The 18213-nt window shown below is 38.5% G+C and overlaps 2 protein-coding genes across 5 annotated transcripts in view; one reads left to right on the forward strand and one right to left on the reverse strand.

Annotated features, from left to right (window-relative positions):
* The window catches only part of LOC306799553 (pinopsin-like), a 74407-nt gene that overhangs the window by 53515 nt on the left and 2679 nt on the right, over positions 1-18213 (forward strand). The window lies entirely within an intron of this gene.
* Positions 16340-18213, reverse strand: part of ST6GAL2 (ST6 beta-galactoside alpha-2,6-sialyltransferase 2) — a 106391-nt gene continuing 104517 nt past the window's right edge. For 2 of the 4 annotated variants that reach the window (XM_079300673.1, XM_079300672.1), the window contains exon 6: positions 16340-18026. In XM_079300673.1, the coding sequence (XP_079156799.1) occupies positions 17758-18026 (269 nt within the window). In that variant the 3' untranslated portion in view covers positions 16340-17757. The remainder of the gene's footprint in view (positions 18027-18213) is intronic. The other 2 variants (XM_079300671.1, XM_079300670.1) reach the window with 1 other exon arrangement.

Below are 18213 nucleotides of genomic sequence, written 5' to 3' on the forward strand. Positions count from 1 at the left end.
AAAAATACTTATATCAGTTCAGGTCCCTCATTCCTGAAAATGCCATTTTCAGTACTCACAAGTGGGCCTCCTAATGTTTCTGTGTTGACAATTCTTACTCTGAAGTTTGATAATGGCAGGTCTGGAAGTTTTAAAAGTGTTTTGCAGTAGGCAATCTGAAAAATATGCATAGTTTATGAAAACATTATTTTATTAGATTATGTGTTAGAGGTTGTTCTCAGTTTTCTTTCTTCATTGTGTCCATTACATTATTACTAAGCAAAGAAACGCCCTTTATCCTTTCTTGCTCAGTGTATTCTGGAGCCCACTCTCAGTATTTATCAACAGCAGCATTATATTATTATGGAGCTGAGACAAGGGAAGAGTTCAATGTAACAGCCAAATATATTCAAGATTTGCCACAGCCTGAGATCATTCTTGACCTGCTTCATCTAACCTAAATTTCTTAAGCAACAAAATAATCTGCTCTTGGAATTTGAGGGAAAAGTCTCAAGCAAGCTGTGAAACCTTCCTGAAATCAGAAGGAAAAGGTTCTATTGCCTTCCCCAAGACCAGGGTTTCATTGCCAAAGTATATTTTGAGCTGACATTGAAGCAAACACAACATCCCATTTGAAAAGTATTAATCCTGAAGAAAAACAGTAACTTTTCTCCCTTACCTTTTATGATTCTTATGAACACTTCTCAACAGCAGCATCTGTCTTACTTCTTTATTCTCTGAACACTTTGACTGAGGTCCTTGACTGAGAGATAATCTGATTGTGCTGTGATAAATGAACCAGGTAATATAATATTGATAGCAGATACATTTTGGCATTGTCTTTACACGTGGAGATGTGATGAGCCACCCTGAAGGGGAGGAGTTTGGTCAGATTTGAGATAAATACTTTTTGTTGATCAAACCAAAATGATAGCTAATGTGCAGCATTAACCTGCAGCTCTCCTCTGCTGTGCCACTGTGTATTGACAGTGAAAATAATTTGGCTTAACTGACTCTGAGAAATGTGCTTCACTCAAAAAGGTGAAACCCATCCCTTTGTTCCTCCTCCTTTCAGAGCAGAAACAATAGTAACACCCCCATTCAATGCCTCACTGGTGTTCTTGGCACCTCTGTAGCTGTTCTCACACTTTCTTGTAAATTTAACACCTCACAGAAAAGAAGTTGTTAATCTTCCTGGCACTCAGTTTTCCTGGTCTTCATGCCTAGCTGGGCATTGTCACGGAAGGCTGGTGCCTCCCAACACAGAAGTTATCACAGTTCTCTGCAGATGTGAGGTACCACAGCAGGGTATTTACTCCTGCACTTTATAAATACACAGAACATGCAGGATAATTTTTAGCTCTCTATATATGAGTCTTTGATCTGGGAAATGCCCTGAAGATTGGAAAACGGTGCTGGTTGACTGCAGCTGTGGTATTAGCTTCCAGCTGTCATAAATCTGTGCAGAGTATTGTGGAACCATCAGCCTCTGAGTCAGCTTTAAAACTCATCCTACAGAGCACATCCTTAAATTAACTCTCAAGCAGTCTCTGAGTCACTTTCATGGTTCTGGAAATCTAGAGAAAGAGATTTGTCTTTGGCACTGCCCACTGCACTTACCTGAGGTGGTAAATCACTGAGGAAAATAGTGAATTTCTTTCCAGCTGCAGGAAGTCCCTCTGATGGGATGGAATGAGGTGTGCTGCTGTCCTTCCTCCTGTGCTGTCCTCCAGGAGGAGAGAGATGGACTGTTTAAGCTGGACTGTTACTGGACTCATAACACACCAGGCAGACATCAAGATTCGCTGACAAAGCTAAAGCACTAAACTGCCTGAGACCAAGTGATGCTGAGGAGACAGTAGAGGAGATTCCATTTTCCCTGTTCTGTCTTTATGGAAGGCTCTTGGCAATATGACTTTGTGCCATACATGACTGGTGTGTGCCAGGGGCAGCTTCCCCAAAGGTCAGGTCCCAAAAAGGCAGCACACAGCCAAGTAGCTGGGCAAGGTCAGTGTGCTTACCCTTTTAGTGCATCGATCCTTTATAATTATATAGCTATAGTTGTTGTGTAGATTCTGGTTCATCTTCTCCAGCCTCTCTCAGTGTCTTTTATTCCCATCACAACCAGAACCAATTGTTTGAAAGCTACTGATCAGATTACAAGTCACAATCTTTGCTGAAGCAAAATAGCCCTGCTCCCCTGCAGCTCATGAGCTTTACACTAATTTCTTCCACACTTTTTGTTGCTCAGGTAGTGCACCTAAGTCTCCCTGGGCTACTGAAACTCAGGCTAGCACATCTAATACTCTATTGCATATTACAATTGGAGAAAATTCCACCCAAACCATGTGATCAGTAATGTGCTATTTCTGGTGTCAGAAAGTGCCTCTGAGCAAAATAAAGAGAGAGAGTGTGAGGAAAAGGATGTATTAAATGTGAATATAAGTCCTTGATTAGTGATTCGATTTCTAGTGTCTGTCTTCTTATATTAAAATCATAGCAGTTTTAAAAAATAGGTGACCCTATTCCCTATTCCCCAAGGATCTTGAGAAGTGATGCTCAAAAGAATATACACACTTACTTGAAAGTCACTGCTACTATGACCTTTCCAAATTTATCATGTAATGGAGCATGATGGGAAAGAGAAAAATTAAGGAGAAAGAATGATAAAACTAGTACAAAGTACAAAGAGTTTTTTTTTTCCTGAAGAGATTTGAAAAATAATGATAATGATGTGCTTAGAGAGTGTTCCTCAATGGGACCTGGGCTCAGCATCACACATCAGACACCTCCCAGGCTTTCTCTCAGCTGTGGCTCTGACAGTCCCCAGGAAGCAATTCCACCTCCTCTTACCTGGTGAGTGGCTTGCTGCTCAGGCCAGCCCCCTCTTCCTTTGTGGAACTTCTCAGCTGCCAGATGAATAACAAAGAGTCTTTCTGCCCATAATAATAATCTATTTGTTTTCTGTATACACAGTCTTCTAGCAACCCTTTCCCATCCTTCTTGATCTTACATTTTTCACTGATCAGGGAGAAATGCATATGAGTTTTGGGAAAGAGAGATACACATGATAGTGATAATAAAAAACCAAAAGAAACATTTCTCCACTGGCTGTTATCACAGCTGTATTTTCAGTCATTTTTCATGAGGTATTTTGCAGTTTTCAGTATTTCCAACAAAAGATAATGGTTCATTTTTAAAGATGGAGGAATATGTGCAGAAGTTAAAAGTCTTTTATAAGTTGTTCATTTACACATTTGGAAAGCTAAGATATTTTAGCTGTGTGAAAACACAAAACTACAGATCCATAAAGACAGTATGCAATACAGGGACAATTGTGCCAAACCTCATTTTATACATAAATTGGGACACATCTATTAAGTCCTGAAAATAGTTGTTGTTGGCTTAGTTCAAAACTTTGAGAGGTCTATGGACTTACCATAAGATTTATTATCTTGTTTTATAATTTTTCATTAAAATTCACATAGATTCCAATACTTGTGATCTGCTTTGTTTTTTCTTCGCTGGTAGCTAAGCTGTCTTTAAGTAATTAATAGTCCAAAGAGAATGACACACCCAAGCTTTTCAGTTGAAAATAGGTCAAGTCAAAATGATCTCTTACTGCAGAATACTCTACTGTAGTACAGCTCAGAAATGTTATGACTTTATTTCTTTGCCAACATGTAGTGTTATGACTTTTTAAAGCAGAGGGGCAAAGAGAAGAAAGGTCTCAAGGGCACCTTTGCTGCTGTCATAAGGTATAATTGCATTTCACACAGTAAGTTTAAAATTACTTTAGGAATTTATCTTGCAGCTCATGTCAAAAGACCAGGTAAATAACTTGATCATTTAACTAGGGTCCCAAGCAACCCCAGCCAGACTTCATGCTGTCCCATTCTATATCCTTTGATACATCTTGTCTATGTTGACATTTCTGCCTGTCCTGGATTGGCTTCAATATCACAGAAGGGTTTAGAACTTTCTTGTTTTAAACCCAGGGCAAAACTAGGGAGCAGGAAGCTAGACCACCTCTCATGCAAGCAAAATACTGAATAAAATTGAAAACTAATGCACATGAATGAAGAGAAATACAGGATAGGCACATGTTTTAAACTATATAATGATTTTCGATTATAGCTAGGGAATGCATTAATGGAAATGAAATCCAGTTAAAAGATCCTTTTTTTTTCCCAAAGGTTTAACTGCTCAGTGTAATTAATCACCCTTAGGCATGATGCAAGTTAGCATTTTGTTATATTTGGAGCAGCCAAATTTCAAAACAGAAGTATAGCTGTGCCTCAGTTTAAGAGGTCATGTCCACTCTAGTGCATCTTCATTGTGATAATCTTAGAGAAGAGGGAACATTGCCTCACCTGCTTCCTGACAACCTTGTGGACCATGCTGGTCAATAGAATGGGTCAGAGTCACACTTTCCCTAGTGGACACAGGGAAATAAATCAGCATAAACTGCAGTGATTGAATGACAGGAGACTCACATTTCTGCCTGTTTGAGGAAAGCAAGGAAATAGCTGCAGGGGAAGACTTGACCTCTACAATTATTGTCACTGCCCAAAAGGCAATAAAACAACAAACTGTTTAAGGATTCAGATACACTGTAGGGTTACAAATCTCAAATTTTCTCCAGTGTGGGAGCTTCAGTCACATAGTTTGCCCATGCCTATCACACTCAGCCTAAAGTTGTCCTGGTAGTTTAAGAACTTAATTTACAATCAGCTGTTTTTCATACACTTCCACCTGTAACATTAAACCTGCAGGATAGATTGATAAATAAATGGAAATTTTCAGTATTCAGAGCTACTGTAGAGCAAGAAATGTGGTATGTTCACAGCTAAAAAAAAAAAAAAAAAGTGTTAAGATTTTTGTAAACAAGGTCCCTTGGTAGCCTTGTTGCTCTTGCAAGTAGATGTCATAGGAAGCTCAGCCAAAGTGGTGTTTCTTTGCTGGCATCACAGGTACATCTGTCCTCAAGGGAGGGTCTGCATGGACAAGAACTCAGCCAGTCCTTAGAGAAATTCAGGGTGAAAAGGATGAAGTGTTAGCAATTGTACTGTTTCTCACTTTCCATTACTTCAGTGTGATCTAGAAGTTGGGTGAAAGCTCTTGGCAGTTTTTTTGGTTTTTTTTCTGAAATTTCTAAATTTGGTGTGGACAGTTAAAATCCTACAAAGGCATATGTGATCCACAGATAGCTAAACTTAAGCTACTCTTCAAAATGGATGAGTGGATGTCACAGGATCTTCTGTTGCAGTGGTCTAAGCTGCAGTGGCAGGTCAGGGATCAGACTTGATTTTAGCCCACACCTTAGTTTGGTTAAGGGCAAGCATTTATTTAGCCTCTGAATTCCTCATTTCAATTCTGATGTTTGTTTTTCTGTAATATATCCAAGTTTTATAAGTAGGACTCCAGTCAAGCATTTGGTACTACTTACCATGCCAAAGCTGAATACAAGCATAGGTCAGCTAAGAAAACAGAATGCAACATTCTGTAATGCAGTGCAATACAACATATTAGATAAACAAAGAATTGTTGTTTTATGGGAACAATCAAATTCAAGAGATGAAAAAGTAAGTGTAACCCTGGCAGTGACAGAGCGTCTAATTTCCCTCTCCTGCTCAATAGATGAATAATCTTTTGTCATATGGTAGTGGCATAATACTAAAATTGTATTCAGAGCAAGGCATTTTTTCTACATATTGTGTCAGTTGAGATTACTTCTCAGAGTTTTACTGTGTGTACCAGGCATATCTATGCAGTCATGTATTTTACTATGAATTGAAGCAACAATTGTTTCAGATTAGATGAATGGAGACTAAACAAAATGAATTTTCCTAGACAGAGAATATTTTTAAGCATTTATGTAACCTCCACTAAATAAATATTTTTAATTGAGTTAATCATTGGTATCCTTGTAAAGCATATGATTGTCTTCATCCTAGTCTTGCAGCAGGAGAAACTTGAGGATTAAAGGTTAGATTAGTGTTCAACCCCTCACAGACTGGCTTGGCAATTCTAATTCAAATGTGTAGAACTTTATTTTATGATTTTATCCTGATGTCCTTCTTCCTCCAGGGCAAAAAATCTGCTGTACTCAAAGAAATAATCATTGCCATAGTGTGGAAAATACAATATAAAACTGTACTGGGCCTGTAATTCATTAGAATAATCCTTTTCATTATAAATTGCATCATTGAATGCAATTCAGAACTATGTGTCCAAACGAAAATAAATTTGAGGTTTATTGTCTTTTGAAGTAAAAGCTGTTACAGAGCTTTGTTCCCCTGATGTTTAGCATAATAACTGCTCCCAAACTAAATTTATTTGTACCCAGTTTATAAACCTTTATTCCTCAAAAAGCCCTTCTTCTTTGGTAGCTGTCTTTTCCTCATACTAGGACACCATAAACAGTTCACTTTCTACCCCACATTGCTAGTGTGAGCTAATTTATTTTCATAATCTCATGTTCAAAACAAATATTCAAAGTATAATTTTGGTACTCATGCTTGGAATTGGGTGTTTTATTCGGGAAACTTTTTTAGCATTCACTGGATGTCAGTAGAGAACCAATGTAGTAGAAGTTACTTCTTGTTTCTGTCTTGTGGGCAGTGTCTAACTCTCTGGATTATTATTATCTTCAGAATCTGAACTGAAAGCAAGAACATCAGCTCTATGGTGACTTCTTAAATCCCTTAATCTTAATTAGAATCAGATTTTCAGAAGTGGGTGTGTAGAAGTATACACCAGGGGTATGCTGCATAAGGAACAGCTATTGTGTGCTGAGCACTTCATGGATGACCTTGCTTCAGATGTGATGTTCAAACCCAAGACTTTACAGTTCACCCAAGGCTTTACAGGACTTGTGTTTGCTGGCTTTAGGCCAATTGGAATTCACTACAAGTCAAAGGTCAAATGAAAACATATCACTTGTCTTCCTTTTGACCTTCAAAACTCTTCACCTCTCTCACAGCAATCTCCAGCTTCAAAATAAAGGAATGCCTATGCGAGCTGGAAAACAAAAACCAGGCATTTTTGTCACTTTAGTCAATTTCCCAGTAAAGCATCTTCTCAGTGTGAAATGTGGCTGCTTCAATATTAGAGAAGCTGTTAATTTTGCCAATTTTTTTTTTTCAGCAAGGAAAAAAGGACCGTGATCTGGGTCCATTATGGACCCAGGTGTCCATGCTTAAGCTTCTACACCTTGGTTCTTGTCAAAAGTATCTTCAATGAAAAACACTGTCCTGCACCCAGCAGATCAAGCTCTCCTACCAGACTGCATCCCCTGTGTCCAGGAACAGCAGTGGCTCAGTGAGGGGGAGGAAATGCAGTGAAGTGATGCTCAGCCCAGTGATTTAATTTATAGGGGCACAGTTAGAATGAAGTAGAACTATAGATCCATAAAGATATCCCCATGTAACTGGATATTTTGATAGTATGGGTTTTTTTCCAGGATTTTTTTATAATTTGTTTTGGTTTTGTTCAATATGAGAAAGAAGTTATAGAAGAATTAAAAATTCTGTTAGAACAGAAATTCTGATTTCTTAGCCCAATGGGTTCTCTTATTGCATTACTCACACATACAACCAAATGACTGCTACTAAAAGAATCACAAATCAACCCCCTCTTGGTAACTGCTAATTCTGCCTTGGGTAAAATCAATATGTAATTGCCTGCAAACCAAGATAAAAGTAAAACCTGGAAAAGACCTAGTCCTCATCTTTTATATCCACCACTTACTGCAGCTCTCATTTATTGACAAAGGAACAAGAGCCCTTGTCCAGCAGTAGAATGAATATCTGGCAATTAAATGTTCTTCCAGCATTCATGTATCAGAACTTCCTTTATCTCATTCATAGGAGTTGATGGAAATATAATTTTTGGCAACAAAAGCAACAGGGCAGGTGGTTGACAAATCTGGGGGAGGAGGAGGCTTGTAAGAACCTATGTTTTAGCCAGAGGTAGAATTAGTTAGTGCCAAGAAGAAGCATCAGTTGGTAGAATGCCCAAGAGCTTCTGAAGTTTCTGTGTGTGTGTGAGTTTTAGCGGAATGCAAGAGTGATCAACTCTAAAGCTAAAGGACCCTGAGAAATTCACAAGGGAAGACAGCCATTGGTATTTTACTACAAAAATAATCTCATGGAAAGAACACTTTTTGAATTTCCCCAAGCAGTGTTCTGGGTCTCAGCCTTAATGAAATTCTGTAAGGAACATCTGGAAGATCTGTTTTCCCTAAAGGTGTTACATACATAGCCAAAGATAGGCAGTTCATAACCTACCCCTCAAAAACACCCCACCCAATCACAAACAAAACCCCCCAACACACTATGATCACATTTCTACAAATATTTAATAATGTGCTATATTCATAGCAAGACTGGGGCAAGAATATGCCAGCCTAAACCCATCACAGTCAGCTGGAGTCTTTATTTTATTCCATTGGGCTGATGTAGAGTCCATAGCTAAAGAACTGAAAATACAAGAAAAAAGTGGATCAGCAGAACAGCATATCGACTGTAACTATATAAATACATTGATTTTTCAGGTGTCAAAATACTTCTTGTTGCTATGCTTTGAACTTCCAGCAAAATTCAAGTTATCTTAAAATGATCTGGAATCATTCATCCCATATTATGGTGGTAATAGACCCTTCATTTCTCCTCATGAAGTAGAATGTTATTGTAGAGACTGGTAAATTTTCTGGTGCCTCTGTTAGTCAGAATCTATCAATCACACTGCAAAACCCTAAACAATTCTAACTTATAAAATGGGAAGAGGAAACGGAGGATCCATTTTGCTGATATTCACTGAAGTTCCTCATGTTGCTTTTTAAGTTTCTTTTAGGTAGGAGGCATTCACTTTACATGCTGCATGTATTTTATGCTGTATGGGGTTTAGTAGCTCTGTTTAAGGCCAGGGAAGAGCATTTGTGAGATAAATATGACAACTGGTGTGTTTTTTCTGTATTGATAAACCCATTGAAAGCAACCATGTGCTGTCTTAAACCAGTGTGCATTAAGACATGGTAGCATTGTTAATATTTGCTTTCATGTACATAATCAATGCCTTTGAAGTCCAGCAGCCATGCTGATTACACTGAAGTATGGGCAAAGAAAAGTTTATCCTGACAAAATAATCATCCCCACTTTATGATCCCTTCAGCTTTGATCTCTCACTTTGTTAACTTTATATGAGAGCACATTTCATGGGGACTTAGCTAAAAGGAATAGTTTAAAACAATTACCTGAATAGCATGCTATAACCATGAAGATAAAGCAATATTTCTCAGGCATGGTATATGCTCTGTTGTTTCTGCCTTTCTTCCTCTTCTACCATATTGTTTTGGTAACAGCTTACATGTTTTCGTCTTATCTCTACTTCTTGGGAGCTACAAATGCCTAATGTCCTGACAGCTACATTCAGCCCTATGCATTTGTAAAGTCTAAATTAGGTCCATCAGATAGCTTAAAATTTCATTTGTGTAGACAATAAAAAGCATTGAAAATAATTGAGAAACAACTTTCTAAAAGGAATATTGCTTGACCCAGCTGGAAACATCAGCTACCCCTTTTACTGAAAAAAGCAGGCTCAGAAAGAGATCCAGAACCAAACCTTCCCCACTGTTCCTTTCTGGTCATCTGCCTTCTTCCTACGCAGGATACGGCACTTTATATAAACCTCCTGGCTCATGTGCCCCATGGGCAGTTAGGCTGGGCCTAGAGGTAGCCCTCTGGCACTTTTAGCTTGCCCAAGACATGTGTTTCATGTTTCTTGCCTTAATTTGCCAAAAAGTTTTCATGCCTTAATCCAAAGTGTAGATGCTTTAAATCAAGAATGCTGCCTGGTTTACAAAACATCAGACAACTCACAAGTCATGAACTCTAACTACTTGAGGTACATTCATGTTATGTTTCCTACAACTGCTATCACTAAACAAGGCTTAAAAGATAAAGCCTTCTAGATTTACACAAACCAAAATAATCCATAATCCCTCAAACCTCTTCCCTTAGTAACACTCCCACCCTGAGTGCCTCACCTGCACAGGAGACACACCTGCTGCACATAGCAGAGCAGTGCAGGATGAGCCAGCACTGCCTATCCATCAGAGCTCCAGAACCGAGGGGGAAAACAACTCCTGCTTAGAAGGTGGGGCAGTAAAATATTTTAATCAGGCAGTTCAGCTGCAGACAACTCTGGAGCAAGGTAATTAACAGCAGCTGACACAGCCTGGAGTCAGCACTGGCAGCAGTTTTCTCGTCTGGCTGCTTTCATAAAATCAAGGCACCTGTGATGCCTATTGCCTGCCCTCTGTAACCCTCAGGGTTTCTGGAGTCCTCTCACAAGCATATAAGGAATTGTTGCTACACTAATTATCCCCTACCTGTCAGCATCTTGGTGCCAACAGGAAATCTGATTTGTATTTGTCTGTGTGCAGAAACAGATCACCAGAGAAAATTGGTTGTCTTATTTCAGTTATCATACAAGTGACTATAAGCATAGGGAGGAGGTTGTTCAGAGTAGCAGTGTAACCCCATTAGTCTTTTCTCAGTTAAATTTGTGGGATTCATTTGTTTGCAAAGAAGCTGAACTCCAGCAGAAGTCTGTTCTTAGCTCTACTATAGTTTAAGATCACATCCCAGCACACTAAACCTGACAGCAGCAATACAAGCACCAAGAGATTAGTTGGGTTTCTTTCAAATGTGTGGGGAAAAAAAAAAATCAAGAAAACAAAATGCCAAACCCAAGTAGGTGACTATTAGGAAAAAGCAACAGATTTGCCCACCTGATGTAGTACATCTTCTGTCTGTTTCTTTCTGTTTTCTTGGTGTCTTTCATAATTCCTGGTCTCTTCCCCCTTCCTTTCACTGGACCTTGTTCTTTCATTTTATAATTTCTAAGAATCCAGCAATGATACCCCTGTTATCTGTCACAACCTACTTGTGCTTCCAGTCTTCTGATGGCTATTCTGCCTCCAGTTTAGAAAATCCCCACTATATTACTGCATTAGAGTTACCTCTCATCCTAATATAATCAGTTAATATTTTCATCAAAATAAATAAGCATTTGCTTAGCTTACTTTTAGGAAAAAGAAACAACAGGGCATGCTGTTATAGAAGAAGGGCAACTTCTTACTTGCCTTGGTTATCAAGGTATGAAACTTTGGGGTCAGACTATACTGCCATTTTTGTGAAGTGCATTCTCTGGAGTATCTTACTGTGTAAGAAAGTAGAATCTAAAAAAAAAAATGAGGAAGGCTACCTAAATGGAGTAGACATTGCTAAGTTTTGGGATGCAGCAGATAAATCCATGCTATTCTGATGGAACTATCAAATTTGTCATCCTGGAAAGATCATGATACCAGGAAATCTAGAACAGAAGTCCAAACACACCACAAGTGTTAGTTCACACTAATTGATGCAGTCCCACAATAAGATGCTGTTTAGTCACTGCTGCAGGTGCAGTTACCTGCAGAAGGTGGTGGATGTGATTCTAGTAAAAGACTTGACTCTAGCTGTTCTTATCACAGTATCACAGAATAGTTTGGGTTGGAAGGTCACTTTTGAAGCTCATCTAGTCCTAATCCCCTGCAATGATCAGGACCTTCTTCAACTCAGCCAGGTTGTTCAAAGTCCCATCCAATCTGACCCTGGGTATTTCCAGGGATGGGGCACTCACCACCTCTCTGGACAACCTGTTCCAGTGGTCCATGCTCATCATAAAAAATTTCTTTCTTGTATCTACAAAAAGAAGAAAAAAAAAATCTATACTATTTCAGATTAAAACCTTTACTCCTTGTTCTATTACTACAGGCCCTACTAAAAAGCCTGTCCCATCTCTCTTGTAAGTACATTTTAAATACTGAAATGACACAATAATGTCTCCCCAGAGCCTTCTCCAGGCTGAACAATTCTCTCAGCCTTTCCTCAAAAGAGAGGTGCTTAAGCCCTCTGACCTTTGTGAGCCTCCTCTGGATTTGCTCCAGCAGGTCCATGTCCTTCTTATGCTGGAGGTCCCAGGTCTGGATGCAGTACTCTAGTTGATTTAAGTAGTCCTCTGTACCCCACACAATATAGTTCATAGACTTCCACCTCCTACTGAGGTACAGACTGAATGCAGTGAGACAAGAATAACCTCTCTGATGTCACAGAGTGAAGTTGAGTTTAATAGACAGAACACAGTGATATTTTCTTGTTAGTTTTTTAACAAATTAAGTAAAATCTCTGGATTTAAGAAGTACCAATTAGTGGCTTCTTTTGTAGGTTCCAGCATTCATTTTATCCTCTAGAGTATCTCACTGATGGGAGTTTTCTGAGAGGTGTTACTTGCATGCCATGGCAGTAACTAGCCCCAACACTGCCTGTCAGGAGCTGGTGTAGCACCCAGGGTGAGCTGCCAGGAGTGCACACGATGGCAATCCAGCTTTTATCATTCCACTAATGTGTAACCAACCTTCTCGTTGGCATGGACTCAAGATGAGTCCCTGGCATGAAAACACAGAATATCACCACCACTGCCCCAACTCAGATCCCTGTGTAGTTCAAGAACTTCCCAAAAGCAGCAGCATGTCCCACATTTAATGGATGTGGTTAAATTATGCATCACATTATTCATCACAGACTGAATGGCAATTTACATTTTCCCTTTGGTAAGCTGTTTCTCATTTTAATTAATAATTTATCAAAAACCCTGTTCTTCTCCCTTAAACAACACTGGATTCCTTGAATGGGTAGCACAGCCATGAAGCTGAATTCTGTCAGTATTTCAAGTACAATACCAAGTCATAGGAGCATGACCTCCATGCTTGACAATTGACAAACTCCTTGCTTGGCAATCACAAGAAATTTATGGTGAATATATTCTTCCAGGGATTCCTAGCACATCTGCTCAGGTCCACATGTTCACTTTAGAATAAAACTGGCTTGGCAATATTTTCCTCTTTTCTGTAGTTTACTGTGACACCTCCTTGTCAGATTAGCTGTCCATTTCCATTTGAAATTTTACTGAAATTGTGGGCAGAACTGACAGGCACGTTCCCTCTTTTGTTCCACCTGCAATTCAGTGTCATTCATTTAGGGCAATATGAAAAGACCAGCACTCCTAAACAAATGAAAACAAATGTTTTATTTACAGGAAAAAATCTGTACACTGTGTATACATAAAAATATACAAAATCATAATAGAAAATATAAAAAGTGTTAAAATGTATACAAACACTGCTTAAAAATGTGACTCCTGTAAAATCTTAATGTTTGTTATTAGAGTACACATTCATTTAAAAAAATCATCATACAAAATAATTCTCAAAGCTATTAAAAAAGTACACAGTTTATATTTGAATAGTTCAATGAATACATATTTTAAGAGTGATGAGATGATATGAAAAAAAGTAAGGCTTTTACACACAACTCTTATTTCAAGAACAAAATTCTGAATCTGATTGGTAAGCCAGAGAGAAGACATCAGCACTGTCAAAATTCATTAAGTGATTCATGTACCCTCAATGTGGGCTACTTTAAATTTCAAACAGTTAAATCAGGTATCCTCCTTGTGTGTGAGGATAGATGTTGGCAAAGTTTCAAATCATTTTAACAGCAGGCTTCTGGATTACCTACTTCAAAGCAGGATTTCATTTAAATATGCATCAACTTTAGAAAGCATAAAGGAAAAATTAGTAACAATTTATTGTTGCAGTCAATGCATTTAATACTCCTTTCATAGTACATCTGTGTCACTGTCCAAATAGCATTTTCCACCCTTAAAAACTTCTGAAGAAAAAAGAAATTGAAAACCCCACTAGGGATTGCTCCACATGTGTTTTGAACTCCTGTTTAATTCAGACTCTAAAATGACTGTGCTCAGTCTGTGCAACCAGTGAGTGTAGACACTTCATTTAAAAAACAAAACAAACAGCTCTTTTGGTTTTTATGACTTTGGCAAGAGATCTACAGCAACAAGTTCAGAATTCATATTTCTTCACCAAAGAAAGTGTCTTGACCAAAGACAAGCAAAGCTTAAATTAAATTTGTACAGTGAGAGTGTCCATAGAGTGTTTATATCACCCTTCTCTCTTACATAATGGTAATTTCACTGAATTTACCAGAGTTTCTACAGCATAAAACTGCAATACAAGGTAAAAAAAGATGTAGTAGTTTATTCTAAGGAAGGACTGAGCTGTGAGTTTATGCTGAGGTAACCTTTAGAACTTTAGAGGAGTGGAACAAAATGTGTTTTTTTCTAGCAAAAAGATTTTGGTTCAAAATGAGGCAAAATATTCTGTAATTGGTTTTTTTTTGTTTTGGTTTTTTTTTTTTTTTTTTTTTTTTTTTTTTTTTTTTTTTTTTGATTGAACAAAAGTATACCTCGATTTTACCATCCAAACTAAATTAATAAAATGATAGAGCACCTCAAGTCAGAAAAGTTACAGAATTCACAGTTGGGAAAGAAGAGCATAATTAAATTCAGCATAAACTCAGCACATTTCCTTAAGCTGCTGCTGTGTTTCTGGTTTGTTTCAGCTAACTTGAACTGTTGTCCACAGCACCAGGGCACAGAAATGAGGCTTGATAGTGTTTGAAGGCAACTTGTTCCTACTTGTCAGTAAATTCCATAAATTTAAAGCCTACAAGTGCAAAGGGAGCTCAGGGGCCCAATAGCAGAGGCAATTGCTTGGCTGATGAGGCACCTCAAGGTGCACCAGGTTTGTGCAAACCTCTCTTGCCTAGGTACTGTCCCACTCTGTTATGAAGCCATGCCTCTGTCTTTTCCCCAAAAAGTCCCATGATCTTGGTGAAAAAATACACTTCCTTTCACACTGCTGCATTTAACATGCATCTAAAAGCAGCACTCTCACCCTTTATTTTTAGAAGAGCCGTGGTTCAGTGTTATTACACATTGACTGTTTTAAATTTACTGAATGTGGTTCTTTGCAAGTATTCCTCTGCCCTCACAAGGGATGGGGAAATGCCCATTAATTCAAAAACACTTGGAAGGCTTTTATAAATGTCAGCAGAAGTGGTGAGAGGAGCAGCTTCTGTACCTTGTAAGCAGAGAGGAGCCCTCAATTAACAGATCAAACACACTTGCACTTGTGCCAAAAGCTGAATTAGGACAAGACAAGGTAGGAGAGAAAATGCTCTTTAAACAAGCACAATGTGTTTGAGCAGGCAGACCAGTAAAACATCACAGTGAAAACCAGTGTTAGAAAGCCATTCCAGGCTCATTTTTTAAAGGTGGCATCACAGGTTGGTCTTCCTCCTCTGTGAGCAAACTGCTGCAGCATCTTCTGAGGTGATGGTGCTACAATCTCATTTGCACTGGTGGAAGGAGGACTGACTGCCATATAAAGAAGGATATGGCAAAGAGAAAATTTTGGCTGCAAAGGCTTGAGTGTGCAGTCCAGTAAATTAAAAATATACAGTTCATTATATAACATCTCAGATCTGGGTCTGCATTGGTACATAAATGATGTGCTAAGTAGGTATGCTTAGCACTTGTTACATGAAACTTTATAAATTTGCCTTGTTCTGTATAACCAACAGCTCTGATAATTATTGTGACAAATCATTGAGAGAATAAATAATACTACATAATCCTTCTGTGGGTGGTTGAGCAATGCAATTAGTATTTTCCTTCTTTATAAAAATCAAAGCTAAAAGTTAGTGGTTGCAGGCCAAAGTGATTTTTTTTTTTTCCTTTTTGGAACTCTAGAAGTTCCTGCTTATTAAAAGGAGAATATTCTCTAGTCTTAGAAAGCAAAACTCTCTTCCTTTACAGTTATGTCATAGCTAACCCAGGGTACAGCAGAGAGAGACATATTTGATTGCACTGTTCAGACTGCTTATGTTTGGCAAACAGAGTACCAAACATATGGAAAAATAGATTAGTTCTGTGTAGGCTATCTGTCCTCCATGCATTTAAATAACAATGTTATTAACTTCAAGAATAAAAGTTGCCACCACACATAACATTAAAAAGAATTTGGCATGTACTATATCCAGAGTCCAAGGCTAGTATGAGTAAAATCTATTAATTTTGATGTGTACCACAATGCCTTATGGACATAACTATCCATACAACACAGAAGTACAGTAAATGATCATCATTTCTGTCAACAAGAAGAAACTTAAGATCATAATAAAGCCCCAAAAGAAGGCTAAGTCCCTATGTAAGACATATAGTCTTCATTTTGAGGAAGGAAAATGATCCTTCCAACAGATCCTTCCTAGTGCTTCCCAAAGAACTGAGTGATAGAAAAAGGATTTTGTGATTATACTTACATTACAATTGAAGGTGAAATAGTAATTGTTGTTTGGCTTGGTTTTTTTCTGGCAGAAGGCTTTTTGCTTAAGTCAAAAAGAAAACAAACAAAAAAAAATTTCCCACCACAACCAGTCAGCCATTTTTTTCAATGCCCCTTTGAGCTGTCTGCTTTTTTTGCTGGATAGACATGAGTAGGATATAGCTGTGCTTTTGCATACACATATTCCTGCTGAACTTACTCTAAAAGGAAATCTACAGTCAGGTGGGAAAAAACCAAAACAAAAAACTGAGAAAACTACTCCAGACAATTATTTTTTAGAATTGCCTCAAAGAATATTGTTCTTATGTGTTATGAATGAAAATATCAAACCATCTCCTTATGCAATCCATAGTCAGATTTTTGCAGGCATTACTGCTTTTCTGGGTTATAGTCTTTCAAGCATTAAGTAAAAAATATTGATAATATCTTCTTTTGTCAGAAAACTTCTCCTTTCTGAACAGCAAGAACTTGTGAACAAGTGACTTTGATTCAGATACCAATGAAATACCTAACAAATAATGTCTGTATTATGTAATGTCTGTATGTCTGTAATGTCTGTAATTCCTGAATGCTATTTTGTTGACAAGAGATGAGTTCCCTTTATGCTTGCCTTCAGTGTGATGGGTGAATGCTGCACAGCCTCCCTTGGCTTTCTCTGGATCTTTTGTTTCTGTGCTGGGGGAAGGCAGCATTTCCATCTCTCACCTTCCTGAAAGTCCTTCCAGGGAGAGTTTTTCTTCCTAATTGGGTTACAAATATGCTCTTTTTTTCTCTCAAGAAATGAGACATTTCTCTCTTCCCTCTTCAGTCAGAGTGAGCATGGGAGACTAGCACCCAAAATTACATCCAGTAGTTTAACTGGTTTAGCTATGTACAGCCATCTCCAGCTGCACGCACTTCAGGACCACCCTTAGCCCCAGTTCAGCTGAAGGGCTGGAACTGAGCCTGCAGAGAGCCAGGCACTAAATTCTGCTCTAGTGAATGACTGCACAGCTTGGAGCAGCAATTATTTCATTCTGGGAGAGTGTGAAAATCCCACGGAGCCATGGGAAATGCTGCATTGTTCAACTGGCTGCTCACTACATACATGAACAATAGATGCTGTTTCACAATGCCAGGTTTGACAATTAAATAAATTCATTAAAAAAAAAAATACAGTCTAGCGTACGTGGCATGAGACCACCGACAAATTCTGACAGTCACACCAACAACAATACATTATATTTCTGCCTAACTATGTCCTTTGCACCTTCATTAGCTAAGCCTTTGCTTTCTTTCAGTAACTATTTGCAAAGCAGTAATAAATACTCAGGCTCAGAAAAGAAGTATTTCTCATGCCTGCTACTTAATTACAATTTATAGACTCAAGACTAGATTGGTCTAAGATATATTTTTTCAAGTATTCTCTTCTTGTTTATAGTACGACAGTAGTACCTTATTGCACATGGTGTCCGAAAGACTTCCTTCTACAAGTGTGAGAAATCATTTCGTTTGGGGCACTTGACAGCCTTGAACCCAGGCAGAATGACCTTGCCCTTGCGATAGAGATCATCCTGCAGCCCTTTGTTCATCCTCTGCACCAGCAGCTTCTCGTAGAGCAGGGGGTGGTAAGCCCCCAGGGTGCAGGCTGCGTCGTAGTACAGCTCGTGGTAGTGGCACAGCTCCGTCTGCCGCACCGAGGGGATGTACTCGTACACGTGCACCTCGTTGCACATGGACATCATGATGAGGATACCTGCAACAAGAGGTGAAAAAAAAAACAAAAGTGAGCACCAGCTTTGGCTTTTCTCACAGGAGTTTCCCTGCAGTCATCCAATCCATTTTTTCTTTCCCTCTTTTCTTTCCTGTTGCACACCTTGAGTATTCTGTAAAATCATTAAGTGAAGCAGTTGTTCCTTTTATTTGAACAGCTTCCACTTGTC

This window comes from Erithacus rubecula, assembly GCF_903797595.1.
Source record: "Erithacus rubecula genome assembly, chromosome: 1".
Taxonomy (NCBI): domain Eukaryota; kingdom Metazoa; phylum Chordata; class Aves; order Passeriformes; family Muscicapidae; genus Erithacus; species Erithacus rubecula.